Source organism: Buteo buteo, chromosome 21 (genome assembly GCF_964188355.1).
Source record: "Buteo buteo chromosome 21, bButBut1.hap1.1, whole genome shotgun sequence".
Taxonomy (NCBI): Eukaryota; Metazoa; Chordata; class Aves; order Accipitriformes; family Accipitridae; genus Buteo; species Buteo buteo.
In genome coordinates this window covers 21,317,855-21,345,506 of record NC_134191.1, presented here as the reverse complement: position 1 = coordinate 21,345,506, position 27,652 = coordinate 21,317,855, and the positions used below count along the sequence as shown (strand labels likewise).

General features: G+C 39.0%; 1 protein-coding gene across 2 annotated transcripts in view; it reads right to left on the bottom strand.

Moving 5' to 3' along the window:
• Nucleotides 1–10: 10 nt before the first annotated feature.
• IPPK (inositol-pentakisphosphate 2-kinase) overlaps nt 11–27,652 on the bottom strand; it is a 35,100-nt gene continuing 7,458 nt past the window's right edge. Inside the window, exons 1-13 of one of the 2 annotated variants that reach the window (XM_075052748.1) lie at nt 24,971–25,828; nt 19,450–19,497; nt 13,806–13,901; nt 12,913–12,979; nt 10,209–10,330; nt 9,699–9,788; nt 9,030–9,088; nt 8,527–8,599; nt 7,265–7,544; nt 6,024–6,174; nt 4,472–4,574; nt 3,913–3,992; nt 11–2,872 (exon numbers count right to left, since the gene is read on the bottom strand). In XM_075052748.1, the coding sequence (XP_074908849.1) occupies nt 2,647–2,872; nt 3,913–3,992; nt 4,472–4,574; nt 6,024–6,174; nt 7,265–7,544; nt 8,527–8,599; nt 9,030–9,088; nt 9,699–9,788; nt 10,209–10,330; nt 12,913–12,979; nt 13,806–13,844 (1,290 nt within the window). In that variant the 5' untranslated portion in view covers nt 13,845–13,901; nt 19,450–19,497; nt 24,971–25,828 and the 3' untranslated portion in view covers nt 11–2,646. Of the gene's footprint in view, nt 2,873–3,912; nt 3,993–4,471; nt 4,575–6,023; nt 6,175–7,264; nt 7,545–8,526; nt 8,600–9,029; nt 9,089–9,698; nt 9,789–10,208; nt 10,331–12,912; nt 12,980–13,805; nt 13,902–19,449; nt 19,498–24,970; nt 25,829–27,652 lie in introns of those variants that run through there. The other variant, XM_075052747.1, reaches the window with a different exon arrangement.

The following is a 27,652-nucleotide window of genomic DNA, read 5'->3' as shown; positions in this document are numbered from 1 at the left end:
GCATTAAACTAAACAAGAAAGGACCATTACACTTCTGTAAAGAGAGATGGACGAGTTAACTACTGCTCACTGCAGTGCTTTGTTTTGATTTCCTAATTCTAGGAGGAAATTCTAGTAGGTAACACGTTACAAAAGCATCACATTTCATGTATTCATCCCTGAAGAAACAAAACAGATTAGACAGATGCCTTGTAATCTTCCTTCCCTTCCATCAGATGTACCATTAACTTACTTGTGAGCTCTCAGCATTTTTCCAGAGAGCTCCTGCTCTGCACTAGTTAGCAGAACCAAACCACCTTATCCAAACCAAACCAATGTGATTGTAAGCCATGTCCTTCTCAGGTAGAGAGCAACAGTTGTTGGTCCTGGAACAAAGGGGCCAAAATCACCAACTAACTGTGGCCCCTCAAGTAATATTAGGAGACTTCCTTTTCAAGTCCGCAGCTGCTCTAACCATATAAGCAGTATAGCTGCCCGCTTCATTTCTAAGTTATGACAAAAATATTTTATAGCAATGGTGAAATAGGTGGAGAAATCAAGAACTAAGGCAACCATAAGTTTATAATACCATAATGTTAAGAATCCACTATTTGATCACTGAGATAGTCTCCTACTGTTCTGGTAGGTCAGGAAAAACTGACAGGCTGGATTGGTTTTGGTCAGAATCTACAGCTGAGCAATGCCAGAGATTAAGTTTTGATGAACAGCAACTCTGTAATAAAATACCTTGTTAGATGTAAGGCAGACTGATTTCAAGTTTGGAATCCAGTAGACAAGCTATTTTATCCACTGACATGTTACTGGTTTAGCTAGTTTTGTGTAACCTTTCGTTTAGTTCATCTTTATCTCCTTCTTGCATGAAAATGAAACTGTTCAATCAGCACATACATTTCTATTTACACACATTTCGTATGTGTGTAAAGTTACAGCATAAAAACCTGCAACTTTCCAGCCATGGATAGTCCTTCCTTCCTCCCCTTGTCTAACAGCTGGAGGATTTCTGGATTTAACAATAGCTCCCTTTCCTCCCAGATTTTCTTTGGAAAGAAGGGGTTATTACCACTGCCTACTACCAGCTGATGGCACTGCTGAAGTATCACATTTCAGTGAGAGCAGCCCACAACCCTATCCCAGAAAGGCACACTGTCACCTGGAAGTGGAATACAAGAGACTGCTAACATGGGTCACAGCTCACAGCAGAGCTCTGTTGCTGTGCGAGTGGTGTTACTCTCCATTTCCTATTTCTTCCTTGAGTTGTGCCAATATACAAGGGTTTCTGCTTTTGCTTTTTGAATTTCAGGTAAAATGGAACAACTCAAACATTACACCAAGATCCCAATATGAATATATTTTTTAAAATGTTAACCTACACTATTCTGAAAAACATTACCAGTAAGCACACACTGTATCCAGGTAACAGCAGTTCACTGTAGCTTGACTAGCATATCTCTGCGCATTTCAGGGTGTGTAATCCCCCAAGTGTATGGGAAAAGCAGCTGTAGATTTTATCATACTACCCTCAGTTTTGAATATATCCTCAGTCTCCAACTCAGGATTTTCCTTGAGGATGGCTTTTACTCCAACATCTCACAAGACTTCAGCTGCCCATACCGATGTTTACAAAGTAAAACCATCATTAAATTGCTCAAGAGCGACACAAGCTTAGCTCCAGTACTCATCATGAGAAAGTGAGCCCCTGCAGCTTCAGCACAGAAAATCAGATACTGTCACCTTTCTTCTGTGTCCCTTAAAATGAACGAGCCTGAAAGCAGCTGCTCACGCGTGTGCGGTATCAGTGAAATAATGCCAACATTTGACACAATCCGAAAGACCTGAAATAATCTGTAAAACTCGGAATATATTATTCTTATAGCTCCGTTTAAGTTAGGTAAGAGCGAGCTGTGGTTTCACCTTCAATAGCAGCATATAATGTATAGAAAATAAAAGACCAGTATGTCAGATGAGTTAAGCCCAGCTATCACATAAGACTCAAAGACGCTTACCTTTAACCCTCTTCACTTAGTTTCAGAAGCTTTAGGTAGATACAAGGTGATCACAAACCTTCTGGAGGCAGTGTGGTGTTCTTAATCTCATGCATTAGTACTGAAAAGTGTTCTGCAGTAACATGGTAGTTTCATAGATCAGTAACACTTGAGTAGCCACTTCAGTTGTATTTTCAGTGGACTTAATGCTAAAGTTTTAGATGGGGTTTTGTCAGAGCATTCCCTCTTCCTAGTAGGCATGAGTGAGACTCAAAGCAGTAGCTCCAAGGCATTTCTCTTGTTAGTAATTAGGTTTTCTATGTTAGTGCAATACTTCAGGAAACCTTTAGTTCTGTGCTCTTTCCATTCTAAGGAAGTAGACTTTTAGTATTAATTTGATCTGTCCTCTAGTTCCAAGGTATGGCACATTATCTGTTCTGTCCTATTAAATACATTCATTAAGGTTATATAGCAAATGCGTGGTTTAGTGCTATTCCATGTCTTTGAAAAGGCATACCAATTAGAAATCATTTCTTAAAGCAAAAACATTCACAGCTGAAAAATGCACTGAACACAATAGAAAAGAAAAAAAATCACCATAATTGTATTCCATTAATCTTTCACTTTCTAATGTGTTTGAATAAAAATAACCTTAAGGAAACAGTTACACTTTATGGAGAACTAATGTGCAGTCTTCATTCTCCTTGAAGAGATTGGACATAACTGGGTCATCTTTGGCCTGTACATTCTTCAAATAATAGTTTACTATCTTGCCATCAAGTTTGTACTGGTGAGGAATGCTTTCATATGGTTTTAGATCAAGGTCCAGGACAGAAACAGAAAAGGTGAATCTTGATTTGGATGTTAGTACCACAGGTCTTTGCTCAGAGCTGGAAAAGAAAACCATATTGCACATCTGAGTCACTGAAACTAACATTTTTCATTTGTGTATCCCAAGTCCCCTTGCAAAAGTGACTCTAATGTTTATCTTGGAATTTTCATGGGAGCCTAAGAAAATAAACTTCAGCTAACGTAGCTCTTGGGAAACTATAGCTTCACTAGTCTTAAAGTGAACTTGCTGGCACATCTTCCTGTTGTTTCCCTTTCAGCTTCCACATGGCTTAAGTCAAAATATTACTCTCAATTACTGTCTCTTTGTATTTAGTCAGTCTAGTCTGTTTCTAGGTGGTATGCGCACAAAGCCACAGCCTTATTAGCTACCAGAAGCAGAAAGAATCACTGCAGCTCCTACTTAAGTTCAAGGTAATACAAATTTAGTATCAGAACTAGTGTCCAAGCATACTGAAGGATGGAGGGCTTAATATTAAGTCAGCCATTGCACAAGTCATCTCCATCATCAACATTTTATTCAGAACTGCAGGGCAAACACAGGAAACAACATTCTCTAATATAACAAGGCTTTGGTAAAGCAAACCCCTCTACATAAGAGCAGACTATTATTGCTGACACAAGTCAAAATAGGTAATATTGTGGCAAAGCCTCCTGCCCTACAGTGAAAGATGTCACCTCTTGATTATTGCCTTGGTTTTATTCTAATTAGGCAGTTAAAGGCAACTCATCTTGAAAAATCTCTCATATGAGGACACCAAGGGAGAGTAATTGTACCTAGTTAAAACCACGTACATCTACTATGAACAGTCATCAATTCAAATTTCAAGAAGGGCGTAAATATAAAAACCTTCACCCTTTTTACCAACTTAAAGCTCTTCAGAAACAGACATTTGTCCTAAACGTCTTAAGTGAGAACTCTACCTTACTAATATGCTCACAGCCAAGTATTCGGACACACCCCCACCCCCCCCTCCAAAAAGCCCGCCACACTTTTTTAAAGTTACTTGAATTGACTGAACCATGGAAACACATCTTCAATTTCTAACCGAGGAGTCATTCAAAAGCAGGTCTCTCTTACCATTCATCTTGTAGACAGGGTGAAAGGGCAATCATGATGGAGCAATCTTTAGCAGTCATTGCTATTCTGTACTGCTGCACCTATACAACATAAAAATAACATAAATTTTCTCTTGTATTTGTGTTTGCCTTTTATAAAGAACAGTATTCTTTAGTAAAGGCATTAGTATAGTCAGTATATTAGTACTTTAAGAGCTGGAAATTATCTCTATAACAGTTAGTTAGCAGGACCAAGTGGTTTTACAGCATCCTGTGTAAGAATCATGTTTATTTCCTACAGCTACTTTTCTTGAAGGCCAAAACAGCACCAGTTCATGCAAATAATAAATGCTTCCTCAGTCTAGAAAGAAATAACCAGCTTTATTCTTCTCTCAAGAACTGGTGCTAAACTTGTTTGGTTTTAACTGCTTCTGCCGTAAAGGTACACTCTATCACAATTAAGAACTTTAACCATACCAACCTCTCAGCCAGCGGTGATGCTAACACACTATCCAGTGAGACAGGTGTTTATTAAAATTGACAGACTAAATAAGCTCCAGCAACATGCACAGGAAAAGTACCTTTGTTAACGCAAATGCTACTGTCCCATCATCTTCAGTTGAAAGATCTAGCAGCTTCTCATAAAATGCTTCATTGTAAGGTCCATCTATCTGTAACGTACTTCTAAATAAATTTTAAAAGATTTACTGACAGGCAAGATGATTTACTGTTTTTCAGTGAGATCTTTCTTCAGCAGCCCAGATACTCAGATTAGAAGAAACCAACAATAACACCAATAAAAATGGCAACAGGTTAATACTTGGAGATCTAACTAACACCATGACCAGTCCCCATTATTCTCATATCACTCAAGATTTCCTACTGCTTAGGATTTGGGTTGGGTTTTTTAAAAGACAAATCATTCTTAATCCACTGCCACCTGCATATCACCACAAGAACAGTATTTTTTTGAAAAATGGGTAAGTTTCAAAATCTATGACAGCTTGCAGGAGCTCCCAGAAGCCTGGCTGAAAACATTGGGGGTACACACTTATCTGACAAGGCCCTGCTCTGCCCCCAGCTTCATGATGTGTGCCAGCAAAGGGAGGGATTATTTGGCCACCTTCCTTCCCATGTTAAATACCTGAAAAGCTGAATGCGTAAAAGTGGGGTTTACAGCATGCAAACACCCCACAGATGAAAGAATACACTTTCTAATTATTTGTTGAATGTATAAATATACAAGTAAGCCACACTGCAAGATTTAAGCAGAACTGAAGGCCAAACCGTTGTCCATAAAATAACCCTTCAACTCCAAGAGGAGTCCAAAGAGCTGAAGGAGCACAGGCAGCAATGTCTTGCAAGTGAAGCCAGAGTGCCCTCGTGTGAGCAACGGCAGAATTACAGGGGCAAGTTACAGCCCGACAATGCAGCAGCATCCAAATCAAGGCTTTTTATAGCAATTATTGTTACAACTAAGAAGCTTTAGTTGAGAACAAATGTAGCTGCTTGCAATGCCCAGTATTTCTTCACGGGCAAGAAACACCATAAGCTGAAGATTCTTGTGCCTCAAGTATGATTTGATCACTTGTGGGTTACAATACAGCCTTTGGAGCCATTATCACGCAACGAGGGCAGGCTGGGCAATAGCAGATTCACACCTTCTGTAAGATCTTGCAGGCACAGGCTGGATTGCTGCTGAATATCAAATTTGGGGTTTTAAAGGGCAGGTTTAGGTAGGCCAATACAGACTTGAGTTACTGCAGCCATAGCCCTAGCTCTGCAGGTACTGAACGCAGGAGAAACCAACCATCTGTTTTACTGTACCTTTCCTCAAATATACAACCTCCACTACTAAGGAACAAGGCATTTTTCTCTCTTATCCTGTTGTGAACTTCCCATAATCATTACTTAAAAATTCAGGTCAAAGTGACTGGCAACAAAACTTTTAACAATAAAACTCATCTTTTATGTTATCTGGCATTTCAAATTAGAAATTCAGAATATGCAGTATCATAAAGGAAGGGTGTACACAATACAACAAGGGAGAACAAATGGTCGTGTCTGCATAGAGCCAGTCTTGTCCGTGTACCTACTTAATGAGAACTGGAAAGAAAAGCCATCAAGTCTTACCTCTCTTCAGGAAATTCCTCTAAGTACTGCTCAACTCTACTGTACAAAGGATAGAGTCCTTCAATATCCAGCGTGTCAAGCATCTGAGCCTGAAGGGTTTTATAAAGGAGACAACCCCTCGGTAAACCAGAGCTTTCCAATTTATGTTTACCTAGAAGAAAATGTATTTTCAAATAAGGCAGACACCAGTGTCATCCAGAACACTTCAGTTCCAAACACTGATGTGCCAGGTGCATGTACTAACCTGCACATTTAAACAGCACATATTTGACTGCAGAATAAAACACTTGGTATACCACTCTACAAATTACTGAAAAAAAAAAAAAAAACACAAAACCAACCACCAACCAAAAAACAACACACCAAAACCCACACACTTCCATTGCAATCTACTTCTCTGAGTCTAGAAGAGAAATTTTTTGTATGAGTTTGAAGTCACCACAAATTCACTTTCAACAGTATGAACTGTTCCCAGAAAGTCATTTAGCATTTCAGATATCACGTCTTTTTAATATAGTATAAACAGATTTGTATTTGCTATCATTTCTGTAAGATAGTTCTTTTGCCAACACAATACAACAAAACCAAGCGGCAATGAAAAAGCTCTTCCTCAAAAAGAGTAAGAAAAGCTCTTCCTCAAAAAGTTGTTTGTGTAATTAGGATACCTAGCAGCATCTTGAATAATCAGAGCTTTACAAAACTTAGGCACTGAGGAATTAATGTTATTTAGTTGTCCAACTCTCACTTCCCATTCCTTTTCCCTCCAGTATTTGTACCTTTCTCTCTACCAGGAGTGGAGTAGTAGAAGAAAAGAAAATGAGCTACACCCTGGCTGGCAAGGGCTGACAGGAGGAGCAGGGCAAGGCAAGAAACAGGTGTCATGTAACAAACCAACCAAAGCAGCCAGACTTCATCACACACAACATAACCATTGTAGGTATTTCAAACAAGTGGGGAATTTATATCAGCTCAACCTGGTATTTTCTTCCTTTTTTTTTCTTCACCTTCTGAATTGATTTTTACCCCTGTCATTAGGTACAGCACTAAAACTGCTCACTACAAGGTCATATTAAAAACACTTATCTAGCAGTTATGCAGCTCAGAACTCATTTTTTAAATGTCACTAAAACTCCACTGTTTCCATTCCCACATTGGTATTAAACAGCAAACAAGAGGCAAAGATCTCAATCATTACATGATAACAGTTAATTACTGACAACGCTCAAGAAATTATTTCTTACCGTTTCTTACTAGCTCCTTATTGAAAGCACTTGCTTCACAGTAGCTTCTTCCTTGTGAAACAGGAACTGTCTTCATATCACCTGCCCTGCAGGCATCAGTACTACTTAGTAGCGTCATAGTTATAACATGGATTAGTTCTTTAACAATTGTCCTTGTACAGTGCGGCCCACTGACCAACCCATTGGAAGGAAAAAAGAAAGGTTTTAAGTGACAAGCAAGTTCGTTCCAGTCAGACACACAGTCCTGATCATCTTTACAGCCATAAATTAGCTCCCCATTCTGCAAATGAGAAAAAAAAAAATTAGGCACTTCATGAAATCCAGTTATTCGTACTTAGTTAATCAAAGCATCAGATTTAGTATTTTAAGACAGATAGCACAGAAAAATGTTATTAACAGTCTGCATACAAGTACATGCATTCCCAATCTCTTACAAATTTGCCCTCTTAAGTTTAATCAGATACCACAGGTAACAACCTTTGAATTAGGACCAAAAAGCCCATTTAAATCAAGTGCTACTTTCTCAACTTAATCAATTGTAGGTAATTAGAACAATAAAAGTGAACTGATACTTAGCACATTGTCCTATCACTTCTTTCTGAATAATGTCAATAGTGAAAAAGTAGCATGTGAAACAACCTTCTTTATAGCCAGATTAGAAAAGGGAAAGCCATAAAAAGGGACAGAAAAGGTGTGACAGTTGCCTGTACTAATAGAAAAAATAAGACAGTTCATACAAGTTTAAGTTATTCAAATACTTGGTTTAATATTGGAAATAAATTGTAAAAGAATCTTATTTCCTAGAATTAATCTGAAAATCTGCATAAGCCATCAGTTACTACTTTGTATTTTTCCTACATAAAAAGTTGCCTTTTCTATGGCATTAATTTCCTCAGTGAGGCATGCTGTGCATTTGGCCTTCATGAATGCTGTAACAGTAATTGAAAAAAATACCTGCAGCAACATACAAAGTTCTTGATCTTCTTTCTCCTGAATAAGCACATAAAGTTTTAAAACTTTGGTCATCTTTAGAAGTCCTTTTCTATTAGTTGTTCCTTGGCAATTCTTTCAGACTAATTACTTCTGGGAAATTATTACTTACCTGTCCTAACTTGAAATCTAACTAAGAATTTTCCTCTTTTCTCCTTTTGGTGGCATCCAATAGTGATGGTGCTGGTTAGGATCTTGACTGTTCAGATGCTGAAGTCAAATTGTTTAAAAGCCAAGACAAAAAAAGCAAGGAGAGAGATTTGATTGTTTACCTTAAATATTTTCAAGTTGTTCTGTGCCTCCTGTAATAAGCTCTTCAGAGCAAAGTGCATTCTCTGTTTATTTCTAGGGGGAAAAAAAAAATAAAATCCAAGAATGTTTTCTCAGAGTCTTTAGAATGTTTACACCCAAGCCTAGAGGGCTCTGTGGAATCCGAACTGGGCACCTGAAGTGAACACACCCATTAAGAATGTTACTCATGCTGAAGTCAGTGCAAAGACAAAATGACTGTTCACAATTAGAAATTCAAATCTGAGTAATCTAAACAGCTCTTAGGTTTAATGTTATGTAGCAAAAGGCACTGGTACATCAATAAGCAACTCGTGATTTCTGAAATAGGTGTAAGGAGGTATATAGAACCAGAAATCTCACTGTAAAAGTCAGACAAGCAGGCTTTGATCATCCTTAATACTACACCAAAAGTCAAAGTAATCTGAGAAAGAAATCGGTAACACAAATTTTGGGGCAAAAACACAGAATCAAGTTACACACTTACCCTGAGAAGAGATCCAATGGGCAATATTTACTTGGTCGCTTCCATTTTCCGTTTGCTACCTGTTGAAAACCCACACCACTGCTGTTAATCACTCTTTCTGGAATAACTACTCTCAGTTACTTTAACAGTCAGGTGTGTGGCACTAACATCCTGTCTTCAGAGGTCTGATGACATTTAAAACCCTTTGAATGTAAAATTCATGACTACTATGGGTCCTCCTACTCATGTTTAGCTCGTCATTCAAATTGCATTCACAAGTGGAAAGCATGGAGAAAGGTAACGTTCAATTACAGTAAGGCACAGTTACGCGATTTCAGATTCGTAACAGACATTAGTCAAATGAATTTGGTGTGTGTGTTCCATGCTGTTATAAGTTACAGAATGCCACCATGCATTTGGTGAGCTGTAATTGAAAGAAAATTTGACATTGGCGTTTACCCAATTAACAGCATTAATAGTCCTCAAAGACTAATATTGTATGTTTGCTTCCAGCTTCCCACAGAACTTGTTCCATCTCTCACCAGATTCACACAAAACAACTCCAATGTGTATCCACCTACTCTTTAGTCATATCAGAAATTTAAGCGAGTTTCAACAGGAAAGCAAGACTGGAATAGCAAATAAAGCACAGTACAGTCAAAGGAAAGCAGGATGACGAAAAAAAATTACCTTTAGATGCTGATGCATACAGTAACGGCACACCTTGTGCTTTATCTCCTGTGAAACATGGCTGGAAAAAGGAATGAAGCCACACTTTGGCTAAAACAAACAAACAAACAAGATTATAAATATAAATGTATTTCTTTATAGAAATATAAGGGTACACAATATGCAAATCTTTCCAGTTAAAGGAAAAAAAAAAAAAAAAAAAAAAACAGTCAACATTCAATGCTTAAAACCTGTATATTATTCCCAGTTATTTCAGAGTCCTCACTTAGGAAATAAGGACACACGAAACTGCTGTGGCCTACAAAAAAGCCCAGTAACACCTGGGAATTTCTCAAGTTTTGAAAGATCAGGAATTGGAAGAGGGAGGGGCGTATTTCATCCTATGGGTCACAGTGAAAGCGGTGAGCTCTGCCTTAGCCCACTGCTGCATTGCTTTGAAACTGCTCTGGTCAGTATGTACTTTAAAAATGCAAACAAAACCCCCAGAAGGATCTTCTCCTATTCAATTACCTTAATCTCTATGCAGAGGATTGGCCGGTGTTCCACAAAACGATAGGTCTGCAGCCTGGTAAGATTAGGAAGGCACATTGCATAACCACTAAGAGTGTCCATATCTTTATCACAGCGAGACTCTGGGGAAAACAAAACACATACCACAAGCAAGAAAGTTAGGTGTGTGGATGTTTATTTTACTCTGCAGTTGTCTTGTCCACCAGATGGGGTGGGGGGTGGGAGCAAACTTAGAAAGACAGGACACAGTTTAGCAGGCTTTAGCCAATTATGCATTTGCATAAATTCGCCCTCCCCATTATCAAGACGTGTTTCCAGTTTCCTCAAAACTGTCATAGGCACATAGAGTGCCTCAAAAGCTGCTTTTACTGGCCAGCTCCCAGCTTGACCCAAGAGAGGCGTCAGTGAGGCCTGACACAGGAAGGGAGCGCATTCAATTGGCTGACAAAAGGTAAAGAGACTTACGACTGCATTCAAAGACGTGACCTCATGTTTGCTTAGTAAAACTGCATGAACTACCACCCCTCAGTCTAGTCAAGAAGAATCTGTGAAAACTAGCAGGAATATCATAAATTATTCCGAAGTTTGGGAGAAAGTATAAATCTAAACAGAACCTGCAAGTGGCTTCGCTCAACTCCTTAGTCTGTATGTAGTCTCTTCCTAGCCATTCCAGTGTTTACATCAAAATAATAAAGAAGAGGAACATAGAAGGAACAAAAGTTAGCTTACCCCTCCTCACAAGCTCACAACTTAAAACAAGAATTTCCTCCGCTAAGGCCACCCTTTTAAAAATAGCATTTTTTTTTAATATAATCCTGAGAAGAAGTGAAGTAGCAAAATGGCTTCAGACTAAGATGAAGAGGCATTATGTAGATAAAGCCTTTAAATAACCTCCCTCCACACGCATCCTTTGGCACAGAGAAAGGTCTGCAAGATTTAATTCAAATTTAACAAAAACATACACACCTAGATTTTCAAATACCTGTGTTACTAAAGAGACATACAGGATACATATGCTCTGTTATAGTTTCCATTGCTAAGAAAAATGTCCATTTTGAAAAATATATTGCAATAGAAAAAAAAAATCTCAGAAACAGAAGCCTCATTAGACATCAGCCTGCAATTCCATGCTGTACTTCACTAGCATGAGCAAGAATAAACCTCCTTTCTCCAACAAAATGCTGGGGTTTGTTTTCTTTTCCCAAACTTAAGCAAAAGTACATCCACGTTCAGCTGAAAGCCACTTGCCAAATCAGACAGACCCAGAAATCTGAACTTTTAGAGAAGTTCCTTCATAAGTTAGACAGGCTTATGTGAAAGGTAATATTAAAGGAAATTCTTTCCTTGAGGTTTAAAAAGAAATTCCTGTTAAAAATGAACAGTGAGATTTGCTGTTGTAAAGCACTTGGACAGCTCCTCCCAACCATTTCTTCCTCTGAAGAAATCCCCAGGAGCTGCGGACACAAAAAATTTAACTTTAAGAAATAAAAATAAATTCTATCATTCACTTCTACCAGAGTATCATTGATTCTGTAACTTTTATTAGACACTACTTACTTTCCTTGCTGGTTTCTGGCACTGTGAAACTGTTTCTCAAAAAGGTAAGGACAAGTCAGCAGTAGTGTGTCCACTGCTCACTATATGTAAATTAATTCCATTTTTTCCTAGATCAAAGGCATCAAAGTACTGGCTACAGTACTTAGATTTAATACCACATTTTTCTTCAAGGAACTTTGCTAAAGCAGGTTTTTCTGGCTGTTTTCAAGAACGTTTGAGAACACAAGATGAACATGCCATGAGGAACATCTTCTCTGTCCATTTTAGAGCTTACACCTGCCTGTACTTTTAGCCACATATGAAGAACGATGCACCCAAGTGTTGCTAAGAACAACTGACACCAAATTCTGTAGTGCTTCACCTCACACAGAATACACCAGAAACTGCCAAACTTCAAGACTTACAGCATGTTCCAAAAGGTTTCACAACGTCAGTGCACCCTTACCCCACACACTTGTCCCCTTCAATCCCCACCCCATCCAAGGGGACTAGAAAAACGTACTTGCTCTTCACCTCTGCATGGGGAACCCAGCACACCATGTAAGATTCGGGAGAAATCAAGCACAGCCCCATATCCTGGACGTGCTCATTAAAGGCAGCACAGCCTGTAACACTGCAACCCCTTGCAATGAGAGATGCCCAGCTCTCAGGAAGAGACATGAAAAGCTGGAATGTTAAGTTGCACACAGCTTGAGTGCTATGACTCAGAAGATGCTTAGCCCCAAGCGAAATACTAACATTGAAAACAAGACAATTCAGTGTGGAGTTTCTGAAGCTATCTTCCTTCCAAAGCCCTGCTGCACAGTCCAGGAGAAGAAACTGATGGAATCAAAACAATTATTTTGGGACACATCTTCCACCTCCCTTTGTAAAGGACTTCGCAGCAAGTTGCAAGCTTGTTCAAGAATTAACAAACACAGGCTTAGAGAGGATCTCTTTCCCCAATCTGATGAAACTAATATCAGATGCAACTTTCAATTCTAGAACGCGCCCATTTCTTCACAACAAATTTTCAACTTGTCATTGTCTAAACATAAAAAAAAGCTTCCTCATATTCTGAGGTATGATGCTTTTTTACTTTATAATATAGAAAAATTATTTACAGCTTGAGGAAGGCCCCCTTTTTAATGCTATCCCTGGCACTTACCTGGCCTCTCTGGCTGAATTTTTAAACAGAGCTGTCTTACGAAGTCCAAAGGCAGTTGAATAATTTCCTATTAAAAAAAAAAAGAAAACATATTTCAACACAAAAATTAATATCTAGTTTGGGGGTCTTAAAATGGAATACCAAAGTTCAGAGGATATTAACAACAGTATACTGAACTATACAGTCAGCAGCTTCTCCTTCTGATTTACCATCTATATGAAGATCTGTACCTGCAATCACATGCAATACTTACTCCACTACGAAAACCAAAAACCAACTTAAATAAATGCATGAGAAAGAATATTTTCAGTGAAAAGTTTAATGTGCATGAAGAAACCCGCATCATTTTGTCCTTTTCACAAATGAAAAAGTCCCATTTCATTCCGTCCCATGTCTCACAACCCACCCTTCCAAGGCAGAATTGTGTAACTCAAGTTCCAGGAGAAGGTATAACTTTTCCACTCAAATCTCTGATGTTAACTAGATCTGGCCACCCTGAAGAACAGAGTGGGTGGCAAGGAAAAAGGTTACCTCTGACTGCACAGAAAGCTGGACAACTCACATGAACCTGGTTTCTCCCCTTGTTTTGCAGTTAGTCTAAAAATCTCTCTCTCACTTCTCACCTTATGCAGGGCAAAGAAATGACCATTCTTTTCATTATAGCTCAAACCACAGTACAATCCAATCACCTCATCAGCACAGAGCAGGATCTTTGTTCTGATCCAAATGCTTCATGTGTGGGTACGTGCGCGCCTGCGTGTGTATATATCTATCCATCTTCCTCGGGAATATCTGCAAACCCTATTAATTCCTGTTACTGGCACTCAGTGTTCCCCAAAACACTGCAGTGTTTACAATGCATAATCCATTTATTTTAAGAATAAAACATTTACCCCATGGTGAACATAGTTCTCCCCAAAGAACTGCTTCATGACATGTTTTCCAAAGTCTACGATGTTTTGCAGATGGTGTAGTATTTCCTCTGGAGTCTGGAAGACAGAAACATGGTAATTTAACTATGAAATAATGATAAACAACACTCAAGAATACACACACATACTAGTCAATGATTTAGCAAAGTAGCTTAATTGCTCTACTGAGTTTGGTAGGTCAGTGCACCTTGAAATTAAACAGACACATGAAATGTGCTGTATTTGTTTCCTCGCTGCTGCCTGAGAGGCCGGGATAACCAGGAAAACTGTCAGAAGAGATGATGATTCTTAAGTTTCAGGGGAAAAAAGACAGAGAAAGTGAAGAAGGTGGAAGTGGGGGAGACGACTCAAGATCTACTCTGTCTTTGACTGTTATTCTTAAAACTCAAAAGAGATGCACAGCATGCCTTCTTACCAACAGGTTAAGTGCAAGAGAGGCTTTGAGTGTTGTAAAATACATCACCTGGAGATTTGGAAGAGAGTGGCTGCAAAGACTGAGCCACAGCACAAACCTCTGCAGGAACAGGTACAGAATTTGCCATATGTCCCGAATCCTGCCCCAGACAATGACAAATCCTACTATAATGTCATCTTCCATTAATTTTATGAAGAAAACACTAAAGTTCTTCTACAAGACCAAAATGCCAAGCTAGATAAAAATGATGCTAAACAAGTACTGGAAGCAGGACAGTGACATTAGCGCAGTCTGACTCTGACAGACTTCTGCTCATTAAAGAGGTACCAGAGCAGCTTTACAACAATATTATCCCATTCCCAGCACTCCAGCACACTCTGGTTCTCTACACAGTATTTTATTGTCACTATAGACAATCTCCAAGCTCCTGTATCCTTTTGTAACCCAAAACTTTTCTGGAAAAACACTACTTTGCATACCACTGTACGCTATAGAGCACTAAACCATACAGATTTACTCTTGGGATTAAGTAACAGTGAAGGAAAAGAAAGTGCAACACTCATGTCCAAGTTGTAAAATCAGAGAGGAAAAAAAACATAAGCAGGAGAAAAAAAAAATAAATGTAGAATAGAGTAAGAGAAAATGAAATGCTAGGAGGACAACGCTCAGATAATGACAGAGTCTAGAGAAAAGAGGAAAGACCACATCCAACACAAATGAAATGTGCTGAGACTTGTAAAAGGAGATTGTCACTAACCAGGCAGTCTAGCTAACTTTGTTTTATAATACCATCACAATAGGTAGATTTATTTTTTTTTTTTCCAACACAGAAGGATTTGCTACCTAACAAACTTACACAAGTTGTAGGACTAAGAAAGATTAGTTTGTTACTGTAAACACAGGTCTGCTAAGACTACATACTGAGTTTAATATTCTTCCTCTAGCAGGATTTATTTTCCAGACTGAAGCAGCAATACATAATACTGCAATATGCAATAATGCTTTACAGAAGGAAAAGTTACTACAGTAATACACATTACTACACGCTTGCTTCAGTAACATACTGTACTACATACTGTTACTTCAGTATGCAAAGCACTAACCAAAAAAACCAATCCTTTGCAGCAAGTAGGAAAAACACATTTTTTTCCAAAGCACTTGCACAGCATTTCCATCATTCTATAAAGGCCAGGACAGCACTTATTATTTAAAATGCTTGGCATATTGTATGTGGAGTTGTTTCTCCGAACAGCTCTCCCTGAATCCTTTTGAGAGCGCCAAAATAAGCTTGGAGTCTCTTCACAACAGGCAATATTCCACAGCTTATGTCTTAGAACAAAACACACACTGATGCCCAAGTAACTTTCTCAATTGCAGTCATCTGGTCTGAAGAAGTGTATTTAAGAAAAAATAATTAATAGGCAACAAGATGTGCGAGCAGGCCACCCACATGGGTATGCAAAAGGATGTTTTACAGCAGTGTTGCTCAATCTGTGCTTCCCAGGAAGGCCCGTGCACCCATCACTAGTGCTGAACACGCCAAGATCCCTCAGAGGGCAGTGCCAGCAGCCTGAGCCCCTTCACTTCTCTCAACCAGAGGGCAGAGGAGACCACCACTGGGGAAACCCCTGCCCCCACCCCTCTACTCTCTCCCCGAGCAGCCTGCAAACACACTGTACCATTTGTTCCAGGCTGGGGAAGCAGTTGCTTTGCAGAGGGGAAACCCACCCCCACCCCCCCCGGCAATTTAAAACCTCAATAGTTCCAGTATCTTTCCTACCTGAGGAAACGGCAATTCTGAGCACATACTATAGCAAAAACTTCAATTTATATACAGATTTCTGCCCTTTTAAGAACAACATAATCCTTTGTTTAACTCATACAAATTCTGAATGGTCAGAAGGAATGTCACATCATCTCATACAGTAACAGAAATCTCAGCTAATTCCCACTTACAGATTATTCTGACCTGGTTTGCTGACGTACATAGTATCCACAGGCCTGGTTTTTTTTTAAACATATATTTATGTATACACACACACACACACACTGGGAAATAAGCATTTTGGAAAATCAGGACATTCACTGCTGCTACTACTCCTACTACAAGGAAAGACTCACCAGTTAAAGAGATCAATGCAACTTTAAAATTACAAATCGAGCTTATGACACCTGCTCGCCTCCTTTTAAAGAGCAAATATGTTAAATATACACTAAACAAGAAACAAAAAACAACTAATGGGTTACTGAAGCATCACCTTTCAATGTTAAAAACCACTAAGATGAAAAGCTTTTGAAGGACCCATTACTACTGCCAGCCCATTTAGCAAAACACTAAAACTCATCAGAAAAGTTCTGTACAATAAAAAGGAAAAAAAAAAATCATTCATGCAGAAGACTTATACACTAAAATTAGCAATATGCAATTAAAATCATTCCACAGGTCCCGACATTTGACTTTCTACTCCAGAAATGCAAGCCCATGAGTTACATTATTATTTTTCATTAAAACACTGAATTGTAACAGTAAGATTACAATTTGCAATAACACCACCTTGTTTAACTACTAGATTATCTAGTCCCAAATTCATAACCAAACAGTATAAATGCAAAACAGCATCCAGACTTATTTACCTTTTCCGAAGGAGTTAAGCAGAAGAGACCGAGACACATTTGTCCACATCTGAATTTCAGTACGCATCTTACTAGAAAATATTTTGCTTCAACTGCTTCTTTCAGAGTTGTTTACACTGGATAAGCTACAATGTTGTGCACAGATATATAACACTTGATATCCTAACTCATCTTGCATGAGTCAGAAATACAGATTACACCTAAATAACATTTTTTCCTCTACAGCTGTTATATTGCTACATCCAAGTTTGTCCCAAAACTCTGATTCTCCAGGACTTTTTTACAGATCTAAAGATAAAATATTTAGTCTTCCATTCTGCTCCAATAAAACCTGATCCTTTAAAAAAAATCAAATCTCCAGAATAATTAAATATATTCAAATTACATCATTGTCTATTTAGAGGGCAAAGCCAAAAGGAATTGTCTATCACTAAAGTCCACACAATCACAATACAAGGCAAATGCAGATTGCTGGAGCTGGCCACAAGCCAGCTCTCCTCAAAATTTAACACTTCTACATGTAACAGGGGAGTTTGCTCTGATAGTGTGCATTTATCAATCTGGAGCACGCACTCAAGAGAGACACTGTTTAAAATGCTTTCAGAGGTACACTCCGCCACTGCCTGCATCCACAAATAGCCGTTTTGCTGTTACAATAAGCAAGAAGAGAAGCGCGTCTGTCTGGGACGACTCTGAATGGAAATTTTGCTAACAACTGTTAGCAACTTTTGTTAACAAGTATTTAGAAACTTCTAAAAAGCAAACTCTCAGTGCTTCATCAGCTACAGCCCAGAGAAATACCTACTGGGATCTATCTCTATGCTTTGTAGGATTCTGAGCAATTTTACTCATCTGCTTACACAGGGGAAAAAAAAAAAAAACATTCAAGAACCTGACCAGTGTTCAAATACTAACAGAACACCATGCCCAGGAGATTTTTTTTCTTGTGTTTCGCTATCCCAATCCAAAAAACTATATGCATGCCAAAGCAGTCCACAGAAGTATTATCAACTTCAACGCTGTGGTGGGTAACTGAAAAGTCACTTCCTGACTTCCTTTGCGACTTCGTCACACTGTCAATATTTTTTAAAAACAATTACTATGCAACAATCTCTTTGGACTTTAAAAAAAAAAAAAGGCAGCAAAAAAGCTGGTACTTGATGTTTTGTTTTCTTAAATAAATGACAATAGACTGACTTTTTATCTAAACTTGTGGTCTAATTCTCCCCTGCTATATTAAAAATTGAGATAGGCACTGTTTTCCTTTCTTCCAATCCACTGAATTCTTCCCTGTTCTTGTAAAAACTCTAAACTTTATTATCTTGGACTACTACAGAAGCACAGAATTTATTTTTGAAATCCTGCCTGTGTAAGTAGATCAAAAACTTATTTGAATCACACTTTAGTTTTACCAGGCTTTTTTTCCAAGTAAAATAGTAGCAGAAAGGCTGTCAAATAACTCATATATACACTGTGTTCATGGCTTTTGCCTTCCCCTGGTTTCCTCTGGTCTACTTTAACAAGGGACAAAAGTTTCTAAACTGAATGCATTTTGCATTCATCTTCCCAATTTAAAGCAAAACAAGGAAAACACCCTTCCTATATGTTTACTTTACATTCATCCTTGTTTCTTTTCTCCCAAAATTAAGCACTCGTACTGAGAGCTGGGGGGGATGGACAACTGTAATGCTTTTTATATTTCATCAGAACAGTTTGCCACTGAACCTTACAAAGCCGTGGCTCAGAAACTGCTGTAACTCAAGCCATTCCCCGTCTCAGGTAACATGCCCTGAAGACTACTCACAGAGTTGAGGAAATGGCAGGAGGTGCAAATTCTGCCTCTTTTGCCCTCTTTTTTTCCTCCTTGGAGCACTGTGTTGATACTTCACTTTTACCCTCCACCTTTGGTTCTTGATCTTTTTTATCCCTGTTAAAGCAAATCTAAGGTAAGTTGCTTCAGTTCCTTCTCAAGCAGAAAAACCTTCTGCCACGCTCCAAGAAACTGGTAGACTGTGTCCCTCCGTGTTCTTTTTGCAACAGACAGGACACTAAAATCACACACTGACAAAGGCTATTCTGTGAATATTTCATATCTTCATCCAAATTCCATGGGTTTTTAGCTACTGAATAGTTAGTCAACAGCAGCTTTTATCACGACGCCACTCCTGTGCTGTTCCTCTGCTGCCCCACCTAGCAACAGACAGTAAAACTTTCCTTTCTTCCTCAGCATCACTGCACTCCTACGTTGATATGCAACATTAGCACTTTCTCTGTTGCCACAACTATCCTTACAGAAAGCCGTACCTTCTACACGTTGCAGTCTTATAATCTGTCCTACACAAAGGTCTTGACATCAGCAGTCACATAATCTTAGTTACGTAAGAGGACCTCAAATTTCCTCCTGTTGCCAAAACTCCTGAAATACAGGCACATTTCAAAACATCCCCTTATTCTTTCTCCTATCAGTCACAGTTCTTTCATAGGTTTCCTGTTTCTCTTCAGACCGGTTATTAGCTTACCTGCGGGCTTTTATCAACAGTACATGCTGAGTCTTACCTTATTCTGGTTTGGTGGGAACTTCAAAAACCGCAGCACCACACAGCGCTAAAGAAAGATAGGAAAGAATATGGTTTCATTAGCATTTAAGTACATTATAATTCCTGAACAGCAAAACTGTCTGATTCCCCAATTTACCTCATCTGACAAATTAAGGGGGAAAAAAGGCAAAATAGGCATTTTAGATGATTATTTCACTCAACTTGAAATCAAATACATCAATGTCTGTTCCCAGATTTGCCATCACTTTAACAAGGCAGCCACTCTGCGTGTCCAGTCACCAAGTTAACAGGTGAAATACTCCCTTAGCTTATAGCACTGCTCTGAAAATCTTGTAAAACACAGTATCAAACAAACAGAAAAACACTCTATCATTTTTGCGCCAAAGGTCTTTGGGGGGACAAAAAAAAAATGTAAGACCCACTTAGATATTATCTGCTTACAGTATCAGCACAGCATTAAAAAATATTAAGGAGACACTTAGCAGTTACAAGCAGTAGCTACACAGCTCTACTTATAAACACTAAAAACCTGCTACTTCTAAACTTCCAAAAAGTAAACATATAACATGGGGATAAATGCAGCAGGTTTCCAAACATATAACCTTAAAAAAAAAACAACAACAAACACTAATTTTTGTCATTTTTACAATTACTACCATATTTTATAACAATTGAAAAACCTTCATATTTTCAAAGTGCACAAATTCTAAAAACATCCTCAGCCTTTATTTTTAAGAGTTCAGATAAAAATATTTTGTAGATGTCCTAAGTAAATTAGGCCTTTCTCCTTAAGTCTATTAAGACAGTGTCTTTCATCACAGAAGTCACCTGAAGTATCTTTCTCTCAATAAAATCTTGCTGAAATTAACCATTACACTTGGTAAACAGACTTTATATTAAAATCAAATTTTGACATAGTATTAAGGAACCTGCAGCCTTACTAGGCAAGGCAGCTCATAGCCCTGCCTCCAGTTAGTCAGTAAATATCTGATCCTCAAGATATTTACTCCCACTGATGTACTTCAGGCTATTCAGATAAAATGTGGATAAAAGCAACTGGGCACCACAGCAGGTAGAGACAAACAGCTGTTTTCTGGAGTTACCTCTTAGCCACTCAGTGTCTCCATTTGGATCTTTCGTAGACACACCAAAGGATTACATTCTATTTAAAGCACTATGAAAAAAGTACTAACACTCAGATTCTCTGACAAAGGTAATGCAGACAAAATGTCATAGTTACACTTCGGGTTTATGGAATCTAATTTTTCCCTACCAAATGACTTGCCATTAAAAAGCCTACTATAGCACAACAGCACCAGATATATTCCATATTTCAGGGCTGAAAGCTGTCTCTGGACAGTGCTGAGTGGGAGAGAGCAGCAGTTTTATTACCAACATGTAGAGAAAGAACAGGAGGAGAAAAGCAGAACAGATGACAATGTGTAATCCAAAATACTAACAAAACAAGATTCAGACATTGCTAGTGACACGCAGAAACAGCCCCTTCAATATCTAAAAAGTCTCAAACCAGCATAGACCTTGTAGTTCACTCACATCTGGAAAACACTCTCGGGTAAAAGGATACTTTGCTGAATTCTGATTCAACTTTTCCTGCAAGATCTAAACAGCATAAGTGTCACAAAAACTAGATAAACTGAACACTAGTTACAATCACCTGGATTTGACAAGATTGCTGGGTGTCACTTAACTTACTTTCTCTCATTAAGACGTACACATAGATAACAGAGCTCAGGTCTGATAAGCCTATATGCTCTGTGTATGCAGTATGTTATTTTTAGTGTTTCAACTGTTTGGATGCCCCGCTTTAAATATTCATAAGCAAGTGGATCAGTGATGGAGTGATCTGATCATCACTTCTAATCAATTCAGAAACTTCATCCTGTAGTATTTCAAGGGTGTTGCAGATATTTATCTATTAATCAGTTCCCAGCCAACAAGCTTCCAACCACTGCTTTGGAAAATCTGATTGCTCTCACAGGACTCACTACAGTGTTTGTTCACTACCAAATCATTTCTGAAGAGGCATGCTAGGATAAAATGACCAAAACTATATATGGCAAAAGAAGAACACACTGCTTGTCTAAAGAGGTCAGAAGGAAACAGAGCAAAGTTCAAACATAACTTTTCTGCCACAGATGCATTTCAACCAGTTGGCCTGCACTGTGCGTTAGTAAGGTTATTAGATGATTGGAGTAAAAACAAAAAAAAAAACCATCCAACACTTTTCTTTTTTGGGGGAAGGTTTTCAGCTAGCTCCATCCCTTTGTGCAATTCAATACACAGTTACACAAATACACTGCCACAGTACAAAGGTTAACCCATCAGATGTCAAAGATGCCAACTGTTTCAGAAAATATTGGCCCGCTGAAAATATTGGCCCACATTTTTCATGCTATTGAATTACTGATTCACTTGACTGATCCTTTACTTGGAAATGCTGTGGGTGGTTGTTGCCACGAGGGTTTTTGTCAGTTATCTTAAACACCTCAGATTTTTTTGTATTTACAGATTGAAGAAAGATGTAACATGCTTATCTGCATGCAAAAGAATGGCCCTAATCCAGAAAAGAACAGATTTCTTAAGAGGTTGTCACTACTCCTTAGCACTTTGAGAATCAGATCAACTAGATCCTAATGCTCCCTAAATTTCATTCTCTACATATACCTCTGTAAGCCCTTCCACTGCTTAACAACACTTCCATCAATGCACTATTACCATCAAAGTGTTTAGTTAATTGGATAATAGTCCCATACAGCCAAAAAGATGAAAAAACCAGGCTGTAAAATCAAGCAGAGAAAAAAAGAAACAATGCGTGGACGTAGGCAAATGAAACACATGAAACATTAAGAGGCTTCACATCTTTGTAAGAAGCAAGACAAACTAGAAAAATACTGAATTCAAAGGAAGAATTCTATCTATTTTTTTTTAAATCCTGCAACCCTTTCTCTGCAAGTATGTTCAGCATCTAGTAAGTCACAAATGACTAAAAAAAAAAGCCATCAGAATATCAAACATGACTGCTCTTACTCTTCAAGTAAAGATTTTAAGTGCAAGTCTCACATGAGAGCACAGCAGTTTGATAACAGATAACAAACAACGTTCTTACTAGCATCCAGGACCATACTAGGGCTACAATAAAAACCATTACCAATTGTTACAGAAAACTCAAACGACAGCAACAAGGATACCAAAACTTGTGTGCGTCTCAGTCGCTCGACTGCCAAGATGATGTAATCAGGAGCACTGATGTTCTGGATGTTCTGATGAGCAGGATGTTCTGGAGGAGTGCTGTCTCAAGCCACAGCATTTTGAGACTCCAGCCTTAAGCTTACAGTCCCACCAAGAAAGGCAAACACTTCTTTAACACCCTACCATGAAACAATTATTTGGGTTAAATCATAACTGAAAAGTTAATGTTGCCAATAGGGAGACAAGAAGCTGTGGGAGAGTCTGCAAAAATACACTCAAAGAAGTCACTGGCATCACAGAAACACAGGGATGCGTACACACAACTCTTCTCCTAATGTACCTTGGGAAAAAATAGTTTGCTGGTCTTAGTCCCCAAGAAGGTTATCTGCAAGAATTTTTCTTCTCCGAAGCAGTTACTATAGCTATTATTTTAATCTTTCTTAGTGAAATCCAAAATCAAAGTAATCCTTGGTAGTTAGGCCAAAATATGACTGGCATCAATCCAGGTACTTTGGATTAGACAGTAGCATTACGAAACCAGGATAAGCACTTCCATTTATTTCTTTACAGCTTGATGTTTGATATTGGCCTTGTATTTTCCCAAAATGTCTTCTAAACTTCAGTGTCATAATATACTACCATGCAGGCCTCCTGAACTGGAGAGTTTTCACAAGCTGAATGCAACTGGGGCAAATCTATAATCTTGATATTCCCCTTCAGAGAAAAACCTTGTTTGCATCACTGAGGTTTTTTCAAGTTTCTGTCTCTTGCTACATTAATAACAAAATCTGTATAAGAGCTGGTGCCAGTGAAAGAAATAGGAAAATTTCTACATAAACAAGCTCAAATGCTAGTAAAATTGTTTAGAAGTATAGAAAGACATGTATCCTTCTGCTGTTACCACCTCAGCTCACATGGTTTTAAAATAAGCTTCCGTACGAAAATATGAAGAATTAGCCTGTCCAAACACAAAGCCTGGGAAACATCATTTCAGCTTCTGCTTTTCCAAATAAGCAGCTTCACGTCATTTGTTATTACTCTATTATTATTCTAAACAGCATGCGTTAACTGTTTTTGTCTAGAGGCAAAGCGTTACTCTAACATCTAGTTCTGCAACTGCCCAGTATAACTAGAAAAGATTCTTACCTAGTTGATTACCAACTTGTGTTCACATATGCAAGATCTACTGGTAGAAACCAAGGCACTTTGGGAAGCAACTTTTTAAGTCCCAAAAGGAAATCCACCCCTCTTCCCACACCCATCATCTCCCTTACTCCACACGGTCTCATAAATTGTGGTATCTAAAAACTCACCAGTATTTTTGTAAGCACTACACACAATTTTACATCACAAAGTTACCTACCTGTCCACCATACTCTGTTGTCAATATATTTATTTTGAAAAGGCACGTGATATACAAGCAGAACAAGAAAACCCACGTTTGTTTTAAAGTTGTGCATATAAAAGTCACGAGCTTCCAATCGTGAACAACACTCTCAAAGACTGGTAACAAAACTTTCCCTACAATTATTACTGTACTATTTGTTGCAACCAATTAACCACACCACCACCAACTACTACCCAAGGAGGTAAAGATAAGAAGTTGACTATTTTTAGAGAGAAAAAAGTGCCTGTAAAGGCTCTTGAATTTCTTTATACAGTAAAAACTAGTTAATTCATTGTATTTTGCTGAACTTAAAGAGCTATCAAGATCTTACCGAACACAGCTCTTAAGTATGCCAAACCTTCTACCACCATTGTAGTTACTCAACACAATCTAATCATCGTGGATTTACAACAATGTACAGGAAGGACACCTACAAAAAGTGCATTCTATCTGAATTTCAGTCAAAGAGAGGGAGACAGGTTAAATTACACCAAAGTGCCACTCAAGCCCTACTTCAACGCAATGATATACATATACTAATTAACGACAGTTTCAATGGTACTAAATATGAACTACGGAACTATTTTGCTGATAAAACTATTTCTGCAGTAGCACACTGGATCTGCATGCAGTATATGCCAACTATAAAAATTATTCCAACAATTTTTATTCCAAATTTACATTCCACAAACCCTTCAATTCCAACTCTAGTTTGAGGGATTTAAGCAGAAAACAATGGTTTTCTATTTAAAAAATGCAATTTCGGGGGGGAGGGGGGGGGGGGGGAAGTGGACAAAGAGGTGTCACCTTCACCCCTCAGAGAAGACAGCTGCACAGAGGAGAGTTCCTTCTTCTGAGAACTAATAGAATCCAGTAAAAACATGCCCACCACACTGCCCAGGCACTTCAATCAAAAGCTTACCTTTATGATACTCAAGACAAGACATTTTTAGAGGTCTCCTCATCCAGGGTGTCCGTGCTCTGCAATGTGGAGGGATGTGGGAGATGAAAACAAACTAAGCCCTGGAAAATTTTGCAGCTTTTGAATTAAGTACACACAGTATATTGTATACAAGTGTTGTTTTCCAACCCAGTTTTGCTCTGTATAAGGTGGATAAGATCACACAAAACAAAGTGAGGAAAGCTACATTTCCTGCCAGTACGGAGGAAGTTTAGTAATTGCTCATACAAAGTGCAAGGAAGCATTCAAAAATCAGAACAATACTCTCTTATTTAGCATACAAGTCCTTTAAGAACAATCTTTTTATTTCTTTACATTAATAAAGAATTTCTGGCATAGCACCTTGCTTGACACCATCCAGTATGTTAAACCATTATTTGGAATCAACTGCACCACGATACTTGTTTTCTTTAGCACAGAGCTCACAGCTTGCATAAGACTTCAGGTACTCATTCCACTTTTTTCCCTGTTTGGTTATGATCTAGATTTCTGTGATATTTCAGCACTAACTCAGGTTTCACTTTATAGCTAAGCTTTGTATAACCTTGCAACATGCAGATGATAGCAATTCCAAGAGAATTTTATGATTGCACTAGCCATAAGTGAGAAGGAAATGTTTGCCCTTCAGCTAAGCCACCTCATCACAGTAGCTGAAATGATATCAAGTGATACACCTGCTGGTACTAGGTGGAAACATATGCCAGAGAGAACAGAATGAATAAACCTATTGATGCCTGGCCCTCAGCATACATTACTACAGTCCAGGTAACACGGTAGATGTCCCTGATATTCTAGCTGTTAAAAACAAGCAAGAAAAAAACTGGTCCTTAACATTTAACAGTGTATAAAATAGTTCATCCATCTGTCAAACAGGTGAGTTATACCAATGAGAACATGAAAACATGTACTAAGCTTCCTTCCTTTAAACTGGTCTAAACCTCCACCCATCAACAACATAAACTTTGCAGCATTAAGCTGCCTAGTCAGCTGTTTTATGTTTGGGCAACAAGGCATTTCAGGAAAATTATTAATAGGGAAGGGAGGAAATAAAAAGTCAAAATAGTAAGAGGAATTAGAATGAAGTTAAGTAATAAAATGGAGAGTTAGAACAAGTTGGTAATCCCAAGCATCTTGAACACCTCAGCTAGAAGAAAACTAAGCAAGTCTTAGGCAACTGTTCAATCAAATGCAGTGTCTCTGTTCCTTCCTGAGCAAACCCAGGAGGTCAGAACACAGTTATTGAGTATCTCAGTACACTGAGGCAAAGAAAACACTCACTGAAAAGTTGGAAGGGAGGAAGGAACTGAAGGAGTGAATAAAATAGGCTGTTAGGCTGACCACTTCTATACAGCTTATGGGTCAGCCAACTTATTTCACCAAAGCAACCAACCCACTACTGCTGTTGACTAAGGGAAGATACACATGCAGCACAGAGAAGGCAAAGTGTAGTCTTCTGAACTCCACCATCACTGCATTTACCAAACAGACAAAAAAAAATGCTTTTTAGATAATGACTTGATCTCACCAACTGTGAAAAGAAACTCATTTGAGTTTGAGCTAGCACAGAACCCAAACATTAAAAAACAAGACCATTTTTAGTCAAGGCTACCTCCTGAGCTTGTCTGCTGTTTTGGGTTTGTGTGGCAGGGTTTTTGGTAGCGGGGGAGTGGGTTACAGGGGTGGCTCCTGTGAGAAGCTGCCAGAAGCTACCCTGGCTCCAAGTCGGACCCATCTCTGGCCCAGGCCGACCCAATCGGTGACGGTGGTAGCGCCTCTGGGAGAACAGATTTAAGAAGGGGAACCCCCAGTGAGCAGGGGGATTGGAATGTGAGAGGAACCCCTCTGGGGATACCGAGGTCGGTGAAGAAGGAGGGGAGGAGATGCGCCAGAGGAGGTGATGCCCCCGCAGCCCGTGGGGAGATGGCAGGCTGTCCCCCCCAGCCCATGGAGGGGAGCGGGGGAGCAGATGCCCACCCGCAGCCCCAGGAGGACCACACGCCGGAGCAGGGGGATGCACCCGAAGATGGCTGGGACTCCTTGGGAAAGCCCACACTGGAGCAGTCTGTGCCTGAAGGACTGCAGCCCATGGAAAGGACCCATGCTGGAGCAGTTTGTGAAGAACTGCAACCTGTGGTAAGGACCTATGCTGGAGAAGTTAATGGAGAACTGTCTCCCATGGGAGGGACCCCATGCTGGAGCAAGGGAAAAGTGAGGAGGAAGAAGGAGCGGCAGAGACAATGTGTGATGAACTGATCGTAACCCCCATGCTGCTGGGGAGGAGGTAGAGAAAATCAGGAGTGGAGCTGCGCCCAGGACGAAGGGAGGGGTGAGGGGAAGGTGTTTTAAGGTTTGGTTTTATTTCTCATTATCTTACTCTGTTTTGATTAATAATAAATTAAATTGGTTTTTGTTTTTCCCCAAGTTGAGTTTGGTTTTTGCCCGTGACCATAATTGACGACTGATCCCTCTGTGTCCTTGTCTTGACCAACAAGCTTTTCTTTATATTTTCTCCTCCTCATGCCAACAGGTGTGGGGGGGGAGGAGTGAGCGAGCAGCTTCATGGTGCTTTGCTGCCAGCTGGGCTTAAACCACGACATCTACAAAACTGGGACTTAATTTACATTTTCATTGCATATAGCCTTC